The sequence below is a fragment of the Typopeltis vanoorti genome, chromosome 16 (assembly GCF_054136105.1).
Source record: "Typopeltis vanoorti isolate ZY-2024b chromosome 16, IOZ_Tvanoo_1.0, whole genome shotgun sequence".
Lineage (NCBI taxonomy): Eukaryota > Metazoa > Arthropoda > Arachnida > Uropygi > Thelyphonidae > Typopeltis > Typopeltis vanoorti.
The window spans coordinates 3,495,912-3,512,775 of NC_143564.1; the positions used below are offsets into that span (position 1 = coordinate 3,495,912).

The 16,864-nt window shown below is 35.9% G+C and overlaps 1 protein-coding gene across 1 annotated transcript in view; it reads left to right on the forward strand.

Moving 5' to 3' along the window:
* Tnpo-SR (transportin 3) overlaps positions 1 to 8,808 on the forward strand; it is a 605,621-nt gene extending 596,813 nt beyond the window's left edge. The window contains exon 25 of the mRNA XM_090405918.1: positions 7,387 to 8,808. Within this exon, the coding sequence (XP_090262044.1) occupies positions 7,387 to 7,447 (61 nt within the window). The 3' untranslated portion in view covers positions 7,448 to 8,808. The remainder of the gene's footprint in view (positions 1 to 7,386) is intronic.
* Positions 8,809 to 16,864: the final 8,056 nt, after the last annotated feature.

Consider the following 16,864-nt stretch of genomic DNA (forward strand, 5'->3'; position numbering starts at 1 on the left):
CCTTCATAATGTGATCCATATAGATAATGAATAACAGAGGGGATAATGTACATCTTTGTCTCACACCAGATTAACATTAAACCATCTTCCTGTACTTCCTTCAATTCTAATTGCTGACTTACAACTCAAATAAAGACTAAGTATTGCTTGATATAATGCCCCATTGACACCATATAACTGCAGCGTATTGAATAGCTTCTCTCTTGGCACCTTCTCATATACCTTTTCCAAATCGACAAAACTTAAATACAGATCTTTGTTATATTCCCATGCTTTCTCGACTATTTGTCATAAAGTGAAGATCTGATCCTAACAGCCTCTTTTTGGCCTGAATCTAGCTTGTTCTTCACCAAGCTTTTCTTCCACAATTCTTCTCAACCGTTTCTCAAGTATACTTGCATAGATCTTGCCAGGAACACTCAGTAGGGAAATACCACTTTAATTCTCACATTCAGTTTTATTTCCCTTTTTATATATGGGTACTATGAGAGCTCTACTCCAATCATTCGGAATTCGTCCCTCTATCCAGGCTTTCTGAACTATGCAGTGCAGCCACTGTAAGACTCTTATACCACCATACTTCAGCATTTCTGGTCGAATATCATCTACTCCTGCTGCCTTTCCACATTTCAGGCCTTTGATGGCTTTTTCTATTTCAAGTATGGATATGTATTCCTGACTGCATGCCTGGTCTGTGTTTTTTACCACTGTGCTGTCATCACTGCTTGTTTCATTGAGCAGTTTTTCAAGGATATCTTTTTCTCCCGTTTTCATGTCACCTTTATCATCTCTAACTCATTTTACAGCACTCTTTCCTCCATTCCTAAAGGTTTTCAACAACCTCCAGAATATTTTGCCACCTTCTTGATATTTATTTTCTATATTCTTGCCAAAGTCCTCCCATGACTTTTGTTTAGCTAGTTTTACACAGTGTTTAGCATTCTTGCATTTGTCTCTATATTCTCTAAGAGCACAAGCTGACTTATTTGACAACAACTTTTGATATGCTTTCTTCTTTTCCTTCACTGCCTGTGTCCACCAGGGAGTTCTGATTTTTTTATCCTTGCAAACAACCTCACCACACTGGCAGAATCAATCAATGTTTTCTTCAGAGTTTGCCACTGAATCTCCAAGGTTTGATTCCTGTTCTCAAACTCTTTCATTTTTTCTTCAATAATCTTTGTGTATTTTAGTCTACAGTTCACATCTTAGAGCTGCTCAACTTTTATTCGCTTTAAAACTTTCTTACATGTTATTCTTTTCAATATGAAATTCAATTTTATCCTGCTCAAGACTAAATAGTGATCACTTCCAATTTCAAATCCTCTGTACACTCTGGTGTCCTGCACCAGGAAGAAAACATCATTATCAACAATAACATAGTCAATGAGACATTTCTTATTCCTAGCCTCTTCTCTCCATGTGAATTTGTGCACATTTTTATGTTGGAAAATGGTGTTAGTAATAACCAGTCCATGTCCTGAGCAGAAATCCAACAGGTATTTGCCATTATTATTAGCTTTGCTCTTTTCTCCAAATTTTCCCAAAATATTTTTGTATGTCTCACAATCATTTCCTACTCTGCTATTTAGATCCGCAACAAGGATCAACTTTTCCTTTTTCATTGTGTCGGTTGCTTTTTCTAAAGCTTCAAAAAATTCCTCCACTTCTACCTTAGTAGAACCTTCTGTGGGACCATAGGCACAAATAAGTCTCATTGTCCAGTTCCCCATTCTCATATTTGCCCACATTACTCTACTTGAAACTGACTGCCATTCAAGAAGATTAGCCTCATATTTTCTGTTGAATACTGTGGCTACTCCTTCTTTTCCTTGATTGTCATTGCCTGAATATAACATTTTATATATATTGCTCAGAAAGATCTCACCAGTTTTGGTCTTTTTTGTTTCAGTCACCCCTATTATGTCGATATGGTACTTATCTAATTCCTCAGCTAGCTCCATTTCTTTGCCATTCAGGCTTCTTACGTTGAAAGTACCGATCTTTAACTCTGGTGATGTTGAGTTGGGGTTTGTTTTCAGATTTGTTCCAGTAGCTGACTTTTCGCTGTTCGCCCTGGTTCACTGGCAAAAACAACGGGGGCCTTGTTTAACCAGACGATGCACCGGCCGGCATGAAATTTTGTCATGTTGTACCATCATTTTTTATTTTGGTTTAACCAATAAGAATACAATTTGGTCGGCTAAATACCAAATTGCCAGCCCATCCTCGTTCGTTCAGTATCAAAGTAGATACCCAACAGGGTGCACCACGAGAAGGTGATTATTGGACATTAGGTCAGAAGCCCTGGTCAGTTCTCCGCATTCCTTTAAAGGCTATGTGGAGGTCTCCTCTCAGTTATACAGCTTTGACCCTGACCCTCCCTCTCCCCAGTTGGTGGAAATGATTATATAGTCTTGATCTGGAGAATGAGTGGGCAGGTGATGGTGTTCTTAAGAAAAAAGGAATTTGTGCAGTTATATTATAATAGACTTTGGACCTTGCTCAAGGGAATACCTTAGATCAGGGGTCTTCAACACATGGCCCACCAGCCACCTGTGTATTGTACATAGTACAATACCGGGCAACTCATTGCAAAGGTGGGTAAAGTTCTGATCGCTATTGTTTGGTCTTTTCGCTATACCCTTTGGTATTAATTTGGTCTAGCTACTCACTGATGAAGTCTCAAAAAAGGCTGAAACCGGTCTGGGTAGTGACCTCCTACCATAATGTAATAACAGCATACATTTCCTAGGAAGTGTGTTTTTACATTATGGAAAATACCAAAGAATAGCGATCAGAACTTTACTCACCTTTGCAACGAGTTGCCCGGTATTGTACTACGTACTAGGACTGCTTGCATTAGCTCACGCTAGTATTCGCCGATATTTTTATAGTTTACTATATTCGGCATGAAACTCTCTGATTCCAATCTCTGAGTTGCTTATTCGGTTTTAAAACAATGTGGGATTTAATATCCCCTTAATTGAAATAATTTCATTGAAGCCTGCAGGCCACTAAGCTATACTGCGGTATTTAGAATTGTAAGATGCTTTCCAGATTCACAAGGAATGCTGTGCATTTGATACTTTACATAAAATCCTATAAAAATAAATATTAGATAGACATGCTTCTTCAGCCATCTACCAGCGCCAAACGGTACTTAAGTACTAGTACTAACGTCACAGGTAGATGGCTGAAGCAGTAGTTCAATCAAGTGCGCTGTCTAGTACCTTCAGATACATCTCAAAGGTTCTCGATACTTCGTTATTTTCATATGAATACAAGAGGATCTCATCCACAGTCAGTCAGTCATGAACAATGTGATATTTGTGTATAAGTGCAAGTAGGTTCATCATGTCAGCCATAGCCTATTGTGGTTTTATTTTGCCAGACTTTTTTCATTAGTGTGAGACATAGTCAGTGGATAATAACAGTTACACAGCCATTTTGGATAATTTTTTGGGTTAACCTTCCATCATTATGGCGTCTATGAGTAAAAAACGTAAATCAAGTGATTCTTGTTGGGTTTTTAATGAAAAGTGAACCAATTTGTACTTTTTTGTACCAATCGACGATAAACCAGGCCATTTAATTTATCATGAGTCAGTGTCAGTATCAAAAGAATACAATATAAAGAACCTACAGAAAGAACCGGAACTAGAAGAAAAAGATTTCGTCCATTACCACCTTTTAATCCACCAGGAGAATTTGTGTGCGAAAACTATTGGATTTGAGAATGCCATGAAAGCTATTGCGACTGTCATCAACATTGTTAGAGCAAGAGGATTGAATCATCATCAATTCCAAGAGTTTTTGACCAAAGAGTGTGAAGCAGATCACGGTGATGTGGTTTATTATAGTGATGTGTGTTGGTTGAGCAGAGGGAAGGTTCTTAAAAGTCTTTGACTTAAGCAGCGAAATACAGCAGTTCATGCAAACCATGGGGGAAGCCGATTGCGGAATTCAATGATCCGAAGTGGATGACAGACTTTGCCTTTGTGACTGGCATCTCGCTGCACACGAATGACCTAAATACGTGGCTACAATCCAAAGATCAACTGGTGCACGCTCTGTTTGATCACATCAAAGCTTTTGTAGCCAAGCTCAAACTTTGGGAGGCACAACTCGCAAAAAAAGCCTTAACTCATTTTTAGCTTCTCGCTGAGTCCAACTGTTTGTCTCCTGATGAATGCACTACAAAATTAGCCATGTTGCAAAGTGAGTTCAAAGAGAGATTTAGTGATTTTCATAACCAACAGTCTTCTTTAGATTTATTTTCAATGCCATTCAGTGTCAATGCTGCCAAAATACCAGCTCAGTACAAACGGAGCTGCTTGTACTGAGCTGGTACTGCCAAAACAACTCTTCTTTGAGAGAAAAATTGTTCAATGTGCCCTTGCTTACATTTTACAAAGACTACATTTCTGAGGACGCATTCCCTAATCTTCGCCGGCATGCTTTGAAGATGCAAGAGTTAGGAAGCACATACTTATGTGAGCAGTTCTTCTCCAGAATGAAGCATGTGAAGTTCAAAACAGGAACTCAGATTATGGACCAACATCTCGAGAATACTCTACGCGAGAATACTCTATAGTGACTTCCAACATTGATGCCAACATCGACAAGCCAGTCAAGGAAAAGCATTGCCAAGTTTCTCATTGACATTGTACAAGATGAATGTTTTCTTCATTAAATTATCTTTTTCAAGTATTGATTGTATTTACTTATCATGAACCCGACTCCTACCTGCGCTCTTAAAGCTGCGTTTATTTATATAGGATTTTAGGTAAAGTATCAAATGCACAGCATTCCTTTTGAATCTGGAAATCATCTTACAATTCTAAATACCGCAGTATAGCTTAGTGGCCTGCACTGTCTGAAAGGTTGAAGAACCCTGGCTTAGATGAAAGAACTTGAAGAAATAGCGATGCATAGGAACTAGTTAGGAAATGTATGTTTAACAACATTTCCAAATTACCAGGTGTTCTCTCATAATAAATGTGGGATAAATGGATGACTAGAGAAATCATACAGGAATAGATTGAAAGAGTTATGGAAAAGGTATAAAGAAGACATGAGGTTTTGCCAGATTTTTGCTTTAACGAATTAAAGGATAGTAATGTCATTAACCTACTTATGTAATGAAACTCTTATTACTACTTAAGGAGGATAAAATGGTTCCATTGCATAAGAACATTAGTATTGTTTTTCTTTTTCTTTTTTTTTATTTTATATATAAATTCATAGCATGCCTTGTACTGTTTTTTCAAAGTTTTTAGAAGAGGGAACTTATTCTTCAAAAGATAATAATTACTGTGAAGAAGGTTGGTCCAAATAATAGGGTTAGAATGGAATAGGAGAAACAGGTCAGTGGATTTGTAATTAGACTGCAAAATGTTGGGGGCAGCCACTTATGTTTTAACACATTTAGTGGAAAGTGAAGGGAAGATGAACTCCTGTTTAGTAGAGCAGTGCCTGTTAAAATATCTCTAGAAAAGATATTAAGGCAGCAAGAAAACTGTGTCTTTTCTACAGGTGCTTTCTACAGATTAGCCAAATGGCTAGCTCTCTTCTGGATAGCATCGAGAATATTTTTTTAATTTTTATCACACCAAAACATGACAAACATTATTATAAGACTGAGCATCTTTGGTTTTACAGAAATGGTAACCAGATGAGAAAAAAAAAAGTGCATCGAGCAGAAAAAGGTACCAAGTCTCTGAGATGCTCAGGATAGGCTAGAGTTAGGCAACATGCCAGTGCAAGAAGAAAGACATGTGATCACATTCAGGGGATTATTGTATTACCAAAGATAATACAGTGCTTTCATGCTTTCACTGATGCTTTCATGAAAGCATCACACTAGGTTAGTTTGTATTTTGTAGTTTTCAGTTTTTGAAAAAAAGTTAGTAAGGTGTTATGTCATATTCGGTGTCGACTCATTCAGGGTAATACATTGACAGTGTTATTTCTGGATTTTGCAAACACATGTTAATTTGTTGCTCAGTGCCTCTTCACATTTCAGCTCCAAATTTCCGAGAGCAGAGTTGTCTTTTTATTCATTCCCTCTGCTACTATCCTTTATTAAGTAACAGCATCACTTAATTTACTTAGGATTTCCCATATCCTCTTCTTCTTTCATTCCATCTACTTCTGATTCTTTGGAATAGCCTCCCTTCCCTACATTGTGTTATCCTTAACCATTGGCTATGCCCATTGGCCTATACCTATATGTGGCACTTACATTATAGGTTTTGCAACCTCGTGTTTGGGGGGGGGAGGAGTTGTGTGTGTGTGTTAAAAATAATAATTTTTTTTAAAAAAATTATTAAACTCTTATTGGCACATGGCTACAATTAAAAGATCCTCACATTGAAAGAACATGGATTTATGCTGACACTCGTGAACTGTCTCATTGAAGTAGCATAAAAAACATAATTACTTAGTTATTTGAGTTGACAAATATCCAATTACAATTAGTGAAATATATATATATATATATTGTGTCTTTTATACTAGATCTGTTAACGTATTTTATCATGTCTCTGTTATTTTTTATTTAATTCTTTGCCTGTGATACCTGAAGAAGTTGATGTATTCAACGAAATTAATTGTATCTTAACATTAAACTTGTCATTCTCGGTATAGAGTCATTTAATTTCCTTTTTTATATACAGTTCTACTGAGTAAATAATGAACATTAATATATATATATATATATATATATTAGGGTTACCAAGTAATTTTATAAGCTTGGTTATTTAACTCCTAATCCCAAGTATGCAAACAATTAAGTTTGCGCCTGAAACATAGTTCAAGTCTAAAGATGGTACAACACCAGGGCAACTCATTGTAAAGGTGGGTAAAGCTCTGATCACTATTCTTAGTATTTTCCCATAATGTAAAGCACATCTCACTAAAAGATGTATACTGCAATATATTATGGGTAGGGTCACTACCCAGACTGGTTTCAACCTTTTTTGAGGTCTCCTCAGTGAGTAGCTAGACCCTAAATACCAAGGTTTAGTAATACAGAGTCTTATCAACTTTACCTATAGAAGTTGCTACAAGGTGTTTTTATTTTTAATAAGAATCTTGCTTAAATAGGTATGGCACAGTTGATTAATCTGCTACCTGATATATGCAGATAAACTCCTGCCATAGAATCATGACATCAATCCCGTAAAAAGAAAACTTATTTTGTAGAGAGACTAGTACAGAACTGCAATTTTGTATTTCATGCCAGTCAGCAGTGAAAAGTAACTAAAAATAAATTTAAGGAACTGACCAAACTGATTAATAAATGCATTTTAAATAAAATAATCTTAAAATTTACTTAAACTGCAGAAACGAATCTGATATCACATTTTTGTTTTTTTGTAGTTCCCAGAATGTGAAAACAGTCTTAACATCTCTAAAGGAATTCTCAAGACTTTATAGATAGAGGTGAAAGAAGGTGATAGGTGATGATTTAGGAAAATTTTGCAACTGAACCTAGTCACAGTAAAGTGATAGGTATTTATATGCTCAAAGATGTGGACTTACTGAAGTTATATATGTAAAATTAGTATGTTTTAATATCAACGATGGACCAACAGAAAAGAGTGATTCTTTGTAATATTTCATAATATTGCTCTTTTTCTCAGAAGCATGTGAATATGAGCTTATGTCATCTTCAATAGTCTTCCCAATGGACGTTAATGTTTTCAACCTCACTACATTTGTTATTGTTACTACTATTATCATTGTGTTTATTATTCATCATTTCCGTTACCACATTACACACACACACACACACACACACACAATCACTGTTCATTTGATCACAAAAGCTAACAGTAATTATCTTCATTGCATCATCATGTATATTTATTAAAAGAATTTTTTCCTGAAATTATGAAATTGTTAAAAAAAATTAAAACAGGCTTTGCTTCTGTTGCTAATTTGACAACAATTATGACTTTCCTTAAAAGAAATTTAAAAAAGAAAGGAAAATATGTGATCCCATATTTCAGTTATTGTATTATTAGATCTATTTTAATTTTAGCATAATATTGTCTGAACTGTAAATAAGGAATGAAGAGATCATTAGAGTTTTCATCCTCTTTTATTAAAGAGGATAGAAAATTGGAGGGGAAAAAGATTCCATCCTCCTTAACAGAGGTTTCAGTGTGTGTGTGTGTGTGTGTGTGTGTGTGTCATTACCTGGAGATCTAATTATATGAGTTAAATACCATCTGAATAAAATGATATGACTAAAATTTATGAAATGATTAGCATACAAAAATGGGATTTCATTTGGTGGGAATCAGAAATTATTTCACCTAGCCATTTTCTGGCAGCACAATACAAAAGTTGTCATTTAAATTGTCACTTAAGTCTTATTTGTTCTACTTAATCATATCATTTCTGATGTAAATTTTCAAAATTCTGTTACAACTTCTGATCCATTTTTTTTTTTCTGTATATAGTTATTTTTACTGTGATCTGCTGAGGTATTTTGTATGTAAAGTAAAGTTGTAAAAATTTGTGAAATTACTGAAGCTTTCTAAAACTGTTCTTTGGACAATGATGCATGTGTTAAGGTTGTATGATTTTTTTTTTTTTTTTTTACTCATTTATGTGATGGATGAACATTTCATTTTCATGAGTATGCTACATTATGATATTGCTGATTGTCCTGAGTGAATTTAATGATAAAGGTTTAATTTGAACTGAATGCTCTTCCTCCCACCCCCACACACACATCCCCATCTTCTTTTTCTGAATAAAATTGCTATGTATAATGTACATAGTGAAACCATGGATGCTCATGTATTTTTAATTACATTCAGTAACATGTGAGTTCATCAGTAGAAAGATCAAATTTTAAGTAAATTACTTAAAATTTCAATTATTTATTTACTTGGTATATAACAAAGCAAATAAATTCCATTATATATAACATTGATCAGTACTAATCAAATTCAGAAGTAACAAACAGTCAAACCTCTGTAGTTCATATTAGAGAAAATCAAAAACATTAATAAAATGTAAGTGTAAAATTTTAGTGTTCAAGTAATATAGCACTACTGCATACTTTTTCCTTCTGATAGGAGCAAGCTTCTTACAAAAGAAAATAGTGGCCATTTCAAATTCTTATGTGTTAATTTCAGATGAGACCAAAATAAGAATTATTATATAACAGTTCATCTTTTGCTGTGTAAGAGTTTCATAATTCCTAAAATGGGAACTATAAAATTGTTCTTGATATCACAGTTCCCACATTTATTTATTAAGCATAATTATTAAATGTCACTGTTGACACTTTGTATTTAGGTAGTAATTTATGGAAGCTCTACAGAGAGATAATCACATTCCAAATAATTGCAGTTTTATATTCCAAAGGGTATCTATGAATCAGTTTACTTGCATTCTGCAGCCAGTATGACTATTTGACAAGAAAAATGGGATGGAAATATGAGTTTCCAGGAGTGAAAACATGTAAATCCCAATGTACTGCATGTTGAGATTTTTTTTGGAACTGATAAGTTCCTTTTGAAAATAGTTAGCCATAATTGATTCAGTGTTTCTGGATTATCATTTTTATGAGCGTTTGGTTGTTTGCTTGGAATCATTTGCTCAATTGTTGGTTTTAAAAGCTTGTATTTTTGTCATACTGTATGTATATACATCATGTCACCGATGTCTTTGAACAGTGGTTGCGATTTCAACGTGTGATTTTGTTTGCAACATATGCGAAATGCATGTAACTGGTGAGTGCGTATTCTGGAAGTGCTTTGGAGTGAGTGCTAGAAATATGGGGAGACTAAGAAGAATGATGGTGGTAAGTTGAAAGATGGAATGCAAGAAATTGCAATTGTGAACATCTAGGTTGATGTTGCATGTAGAGTGACAGCAAGGAAGCAGTAATAAATTATGAGAATAACCATATAATAATGAGAGAGATAGTGTGCTTACATGGAGTTCTACACAGAACAAAACTTCATGATAAGAGCAGTTTGAGGAGGGTGAGATGAAATAGTGTTTCCCTGGAGCCAAGATTAAGCATGTTAGCAATGTTGTAAGTGTGCAGAGAGGAAAGGTAAAAGAGATGGCTGTTTTGGCTAGTACTAATGGTTTAGCACATGACAAGTCTAATATGTGAGAAGATAAGATTACTGAACAGCAGCATTCTTAAATAATGGCCTAGAACACTAGATGCATTGACCAAGTATTTTGCACATGTATGTTGCATAAGGGGGTGCTTAAGAATCAAAGCTGTATAACTGAGAGGAGACCTCCACATAGCCTTTAAAGGAATGCAGAGAACCGACCAGGGCTTCTGACCTGATGTCCAATCCTCACCTTCTCGTGGTGCACCCTGTTGGGTATCTATTTGGATACTGGACGAACGAGGATGGGCTGGCAATTTGGGATTTAGCCGACCAAATTGTATTCTTATTGGCTTAAACCAAAATACAAAATAATGGTACAACATGACCAAATTTCATGCCAGCTGGGGCATCGCCCGGTTAAACAAGGACCCCGTTGTTTTTACCAGGGAAAGCAGCGAAAAGTCAGCTACTGGAACAAATCTGAAAACACCCCAACTTAACATCACCAGAGTTAAAGATCGGTACTATCAACATAAGAAGCCAGAATGACAAAGAAATGGAGCTAGCTGAAGAATTAGATAAGTACCAGATTGACATAATAGGAGTCACCGAAACAAAAAAAGACAAAAACTGGTGGGATCTTTCTGAGCAATAAATACAAAATGTTATATTCAGGCAATGACAATCAAGGAAAAGGAGTAGTCATAGTATTCAACACTAAATACGAGGCTAATCTTCTTGAATGGTAAGCAGTCTCAAGTAGAGTGATGTGGACAAATATCAGAATGGGGAACTGGAAAATGATACTTATTTGTGTCTATAGTCCCACAGAAGGTTCTACTAAGGTAGAAGTGGAGGAATTTTTTTAGACTTTAGAGAAAGCAACTGACAATGAAAAAGGAAAATTTGGTCCTTGTTGGGGATTTAAATAGAGTAGGAAATGATTGTCAGGCATACAAAAATATTTTGGGAAAATTTGGAGAAAAGACCAGAGCTAATAATAATGGCAAATACTTGTTGGATTTCTGCTCAGGAGATGGACTGGTTATTACTAACACCATGTTCCAACATAAAAATGTGCACAAATTCACATGGCAAGGAATAAGAGAAATCTCATTGAATATGTTATTGTTGATAGTGATGTTTTCTCCCAGGTGCAGGACACCAGAATGTACAGAGAATTTGAAATTGGAAGCGATCACTATTTAGTCTTGAGCAGGATAAAGTTGAATTTCATATTGAAAAGAATAACATCTAAGAAAGTTTTAAAGCGAATAAAAGTTGAGCAGCTCTCAGATGTGAACTGTAGACTAAAATACACAAAAATTATTGAAGATAAAATGAAAGCGTTTGAGAACAGGAACCAAACCTTGGAGATTCAGTGACAAGCCTTGAAGAAAACCCTGATCGATTCAGCCAGAGAGGCGTGTGGTGAGGTTGTCTGCAAGGATAGAAAAATCGGAACTCCATGGTTTTGACACAGGAAGTTAAAGAGGCAGTGAAGGAAAAGAAGGAAGCATATCAAAAGTTCCTGGCAAATAAGTCCGCTTGTGCTCTTAGAGAATACAGAGACAAATGTAAGAAAACTAAACACTGTAAAACTGGCTAAACAAAAGTCATGGGAGGACTTAGCAAGAACATAGAAAATAAATATCAAGAAGGTGGCAAGATATTCTGGAGATTGTTGAAGAAGCTTAGAAATGGAGGAAAGAGTGCCTTGAAGACTTAGAGATGATAAAGATGACATGAAAATGGGAGAAAAAGATATCCCTGAAGTATGGAGTAATTACTTTGAAAAACTGCTAAATGAAACAAGCAGTGATGACAGCACAGTGGTAAAAAACACTGACCAGGCATGCAGTCAGGAATACATATCCATACATGAGAGGTAGAAAATGCTATCAAAACCTTGAATTGTGGAAAGGCACCATGAGTAGATGATATTCGACCAGAAATGCTGAAGTATGGTGGTATAAACGTCTTACAATGGCTGCACTGCATAGTTCAGAAGTCATGGACAGAGGGACGAATTCCAGACGATTGGAGTAGAGCTCTCATAATACCCATATATAAAAAGGGAAATAAGACTGAACCTGAGAATAACAGAGGTATTTCCATACTCGTTGTGCCTGGTAAGATTTTATGAAGTATAGTTTAGAAACGGTTGAGAAGAATTGTGGAAGAAAAGCTTGGTGAAGAACAAGCTGGATTCAGGCCAAATAGAGGCTGTCACGATCAGATCTTCACTTTATGACAAATACTTGAAAAATCATGGGAATATGAAGTCTGTATTTAAGTTTTGTCGATCTAGAAAAGGCATATGACAAGGTGCCAATAGAGAAGCTATTCAATACGCTACAATTATATGGTGTTAATGTAGCATTATATCAAGCAATACTTAGTCTTTATTTGAGTTGTAAGTCAGCAATTAGAATAGAAGGAAGTACAGGAAGATGGTTTAATGTTAAATCTGGTGTCAGACAAGGATGTACATTATCCTCTATGTTATTCATTATCTATAAGGATCACATTATGAAGGAAAGTGGTATTAAACATGATATAAAATTTGGAGATATTAATGTCAGTGCTTTGCTTTATGCAACAATGTTATACTTCTAAATAAATCCGCTACAAGTCTGCAAGATTCCCTGACAAAATTCAATAACTGTTGTAATAGATATGGTATGAAGGTCGGCAATAAATAAACAGACAATGAAAATAAGCAGAATTGTTGAAAATGTGAACTGCATTGTGAACGTAGACCCTGTAGAAGAAGTAAATCATTTCAGCTACTTATCTATGATTTTCAGTTAAGATGGTAAATTAAATATGGAAATAGACAACAGAATCAACAAAGCTGGTATGGTGGGAAGTCAATTGAATAAATTCATATGGAATAGGAGAGAAATTAGTCGCAACACTAAATTAGCTTTATACAAGACAGTGTTCAAATCAGTTTTAACTTATGGATCTGAGAGCTGTGTCAGAAGTAAAACACTTGACCAAAGACTAGAGACCGCAGATATGAGAGTCATGAGAAAGATTAAAGGCATGAACAGATGGCATCAATGACTATCATATTAAAAACGAGGATATTAGGAAAGAACTTGACATTGTCAGCATCCAGGAATGCATTAGCAGAGTTAATCTCAGGTGGTATGGTCACTTAAACAGAATGTGCGAGGAAAGATTAGCAAAACAAGTGTTCTCTGCCAGGAAAAAACAACCCAGAGGAGGACCAAGATATGGGTGGATTGATATGGTACAAAGTGCCTTAGACAATAGAAATAATGTTGGAATCTTGACAAATAACAGGCTGAATTGGAAGGAAATTGTAGATAGGAAGTTAGTAATGATGTAAATTTTTCATGTAGTACTATAGTACTGTCATATCCTGTACACCCTTTGAGGGTACATGAGCAGGAATTTGATGATGTTGCGTAAGTGATGTTCACTTACACCTGAATAAAGGTTTCTAATTCAATAGCCACTGTGTAAGTGGTAATGTTTTGCTCATGAGCACAGCACTGACCTTCAGGTCCAGTGAATATTTTCTGATGAGCATATGGAAATTTTGTTTATTTTCTGAAATAAAATTTCCAGAATATCAACTACTCTAACCCTAAATTCTGATTTCAAAACCATTTTTCATTAAGATTCTGATTATTGTTAATTTCAGGGCTAGAAAAACTCACTGCTGTCTTGTTAACAAAAAGGAATCCTTTTGTTCCAGTGTTATTTTGAAATGAATACTCTATTATCCCTCTATGTGAGGCATCTGTTCATCGTTGACACGGGACTCCCACTGATGATACTGGCCCTTTTTGTACTTTCTTTTTCTTTGTTTTACTTCCTGTGTTCTTCGCTTTACTACTATTGAGTCTTTTTTTTTTTTATTGTCCTCTCTTCCAAACTGCTGTCACTGGTATCCAGCAACTTTACCTTGCAGTGCACCGAGTGGGCATCGAGAAAGGATCCTGGTCAGGCTTGTATTACTTTGGCAACACGGGCAGTCCTGGACAACCTGGCCATGATCAATCATCTAGTGAGTTTACCTGCATAGATCAAGAGTACTGCAGAAATTCTCCTTCCCCACAGTAGATGGGAAGCTCTGACACCAAATTAAACTCCTCTTGAGAATAAAGACTTCATCCTCTTGTTTATCAGAGACCCTCAAGAAACTGCAACCAAGTTCAAAAATCAACAAAAATTAATCATACACTCAACAAGTGAGCATTGAATTGGAAAAGTTGGCAAATTCAAGCAGTTCAGCAAATAACTGCTTCACCCCCTCAGGAAGATAAATCACTTAATAAACCAAGTTCCCTGTATGAAGTCAAGTTTTGATATTTTTCAAGAAGAAGATATATAATCGACACCTGCAGTCTACAAAAGAATACTGCTCATCATAGTAAGCCAGATAATTTCACCAAATAGAAATAATGGAAACATTCCTACAATGGGATTGTCGTTTATCACGACAAAACACAGATCACATCAAGGCTTTCTTGCAGAAGTATAAACCAATACACTTCTGCTTATGAGAAACTGACCTGAAGCCGAGCGATGATCCTACTATCCGTAATGTTACCATTATTTGTAATAACAGGACAGGATGGACAAGACTTCAAAGCCTTATTTGCTTTGGCCACAATTTCAATCAACCACAACCATACTCTAAGATTCCATAAAAATATAATTGACTCGGTGCAAAAGAAATCAGAGTGATTAATGCTCCAACTCTTACCAGTTCACTGTGCTCTAATTCACATGGGTATTCGGTTTCTTTTGCTTGCATTTTCTAAAAATATTTCTATGATTGCTATCGAGCATTCCACAGTTCAACCCTATATTCAGAGACTAATGTTATTTTTTTCCCTTCATTCCTTCTGCCTTTGAACAGTCTTAACGACTGTGTTTTCTAAGCATAAAATCTCAGTGTCTCCGAATCCAATGCTAACATTACTTATCTGTCTGCCTATCAAGTGTGTTAATGTAACTTGGGTAAGTAACCAATCAGAGGATTACCATCAATCACAATGCGATCAAATATAAATGAATGGGTTTTGACATATGTATGAACAAAAGTAAGCTGTCCAAACTTGCTTATTTTACGACTGTTTCGAAAATGCATAGTTTAATTTTTCTATGAAAACATGGAACTTGATGTTTTTTAGAGGTTCTCTCAGTATTATTATGCATTAATGTCTGGTAATTACACATTTTTAATGCAAGATCTTAAATATCACATCAGACATTTAAGAAGATTAGAACGACTTCCATCACCCTACCATTGGTTGGTTCACACAGAATAAAACTGCTGTTTGGGATCATAATTCTTCATACATGCTTTGATAATGAAAATATAAAAATGAAATCACAGTAAGTGCAGCCCATTTTCTGATTCAGAAAAGCAATACACAATCATGCAAGTGCAGGAAGACATGATGTGATATGTTAAAATATGGTTAATGATACTTGCCAAATTCATCCAACTCGGAATTTCAGAAAATTACCAAAAATAGCACTTTCAGACTACTCAGTGAAAACAAAGAAACTTTGTCCATCAGGTCAGAAGGAAATTGTTTCTTAAATTCTGGTTCGCATCAAACATTGATAAAGGTGAACAAATTAAATATTGTAGAACTATTGAAATTATTGTACACTGGAACCCTTCATTTGAGAGCCTCTTTAGCTCAGTGGAAATGGTGCTTCCATCTTCTATGCTATGCCACGAAAATAAAGTTCAGGTCTAGTCGCCGACTGGAGGAACTTTAAGCCTATCTTCGACGACCCGTTCCGGAGTTAGTCGATCTCTTGCATGAGGATACGATTTTTTTCTTTCCCAATCTCAGATTTTTCACCCTGTAAACTCAAAAAAATCGATCGTAGAACTCACATTAATTTAGACAGTAACATATCCTGTTAGTTACCAAGAGAAAGCAGCACTTGCTTGCTAGTCTCTTCATCAGTGGCGGCTTATATAATATAATTAGTGATAGTCATGGGCCAGCTATCTTTGATTGACCATCGGTGGAGATTGTACTGCCCACTCAGTCTCCAAAAGCTAGATAGGGATAAAAGGCCTTGCCTACTCCCATATGGGAATAAAAAGGCAGCTTATTTTCTTATTGCATACTAGGGGGATCTGGCGCCTACGGCATCCAACCTCCCGTTTTCCGGACTGGTAGGCCAGTTCTTGAATTCTGATGATCGAATTTTGAAGATGACACTCAGGGTAGCCCCTGAGTTTCAAATAACTTGACAAAAAAACGTTACATAAAAAGGCTTATCATTTTACAGGGTGTTCGGGATAAATTTGACAGTTTCGTAAGGAAAAAGAAAATCTTCTTTGTATCTATTAAATTTAATGAATTGACAAAAAAACATTACAGGCAGAGTTAATTACAATACTATCAACAAGATTTACTCAAAATAACCACCATTAGCATCGATCACAGCTTCAATTCTGCTTCGGAACCTCGAACAAGCTGATGCTACAGTCTCCCTGGGAAGGGCCGCAAAAACTGTTTTAATTTTATCCATTAACTGGGCTTTTGTATTACTGAAAGTGCGATTGGTGTCTTTTTCAACTGCGCCCCATACAAAATAATCCATGGGGTTAAGGTCTGGGGAGTTTGGAGGCCAAACATTTGGACTGGTGAAGTCGTAGAAATTTTCAGACAACCATTTTTGACTTTTCCCAGAGGTGTGGCAAGGGGCCGAATCCTGCTGCCATACATACGGCCTACCATTGCCTACCC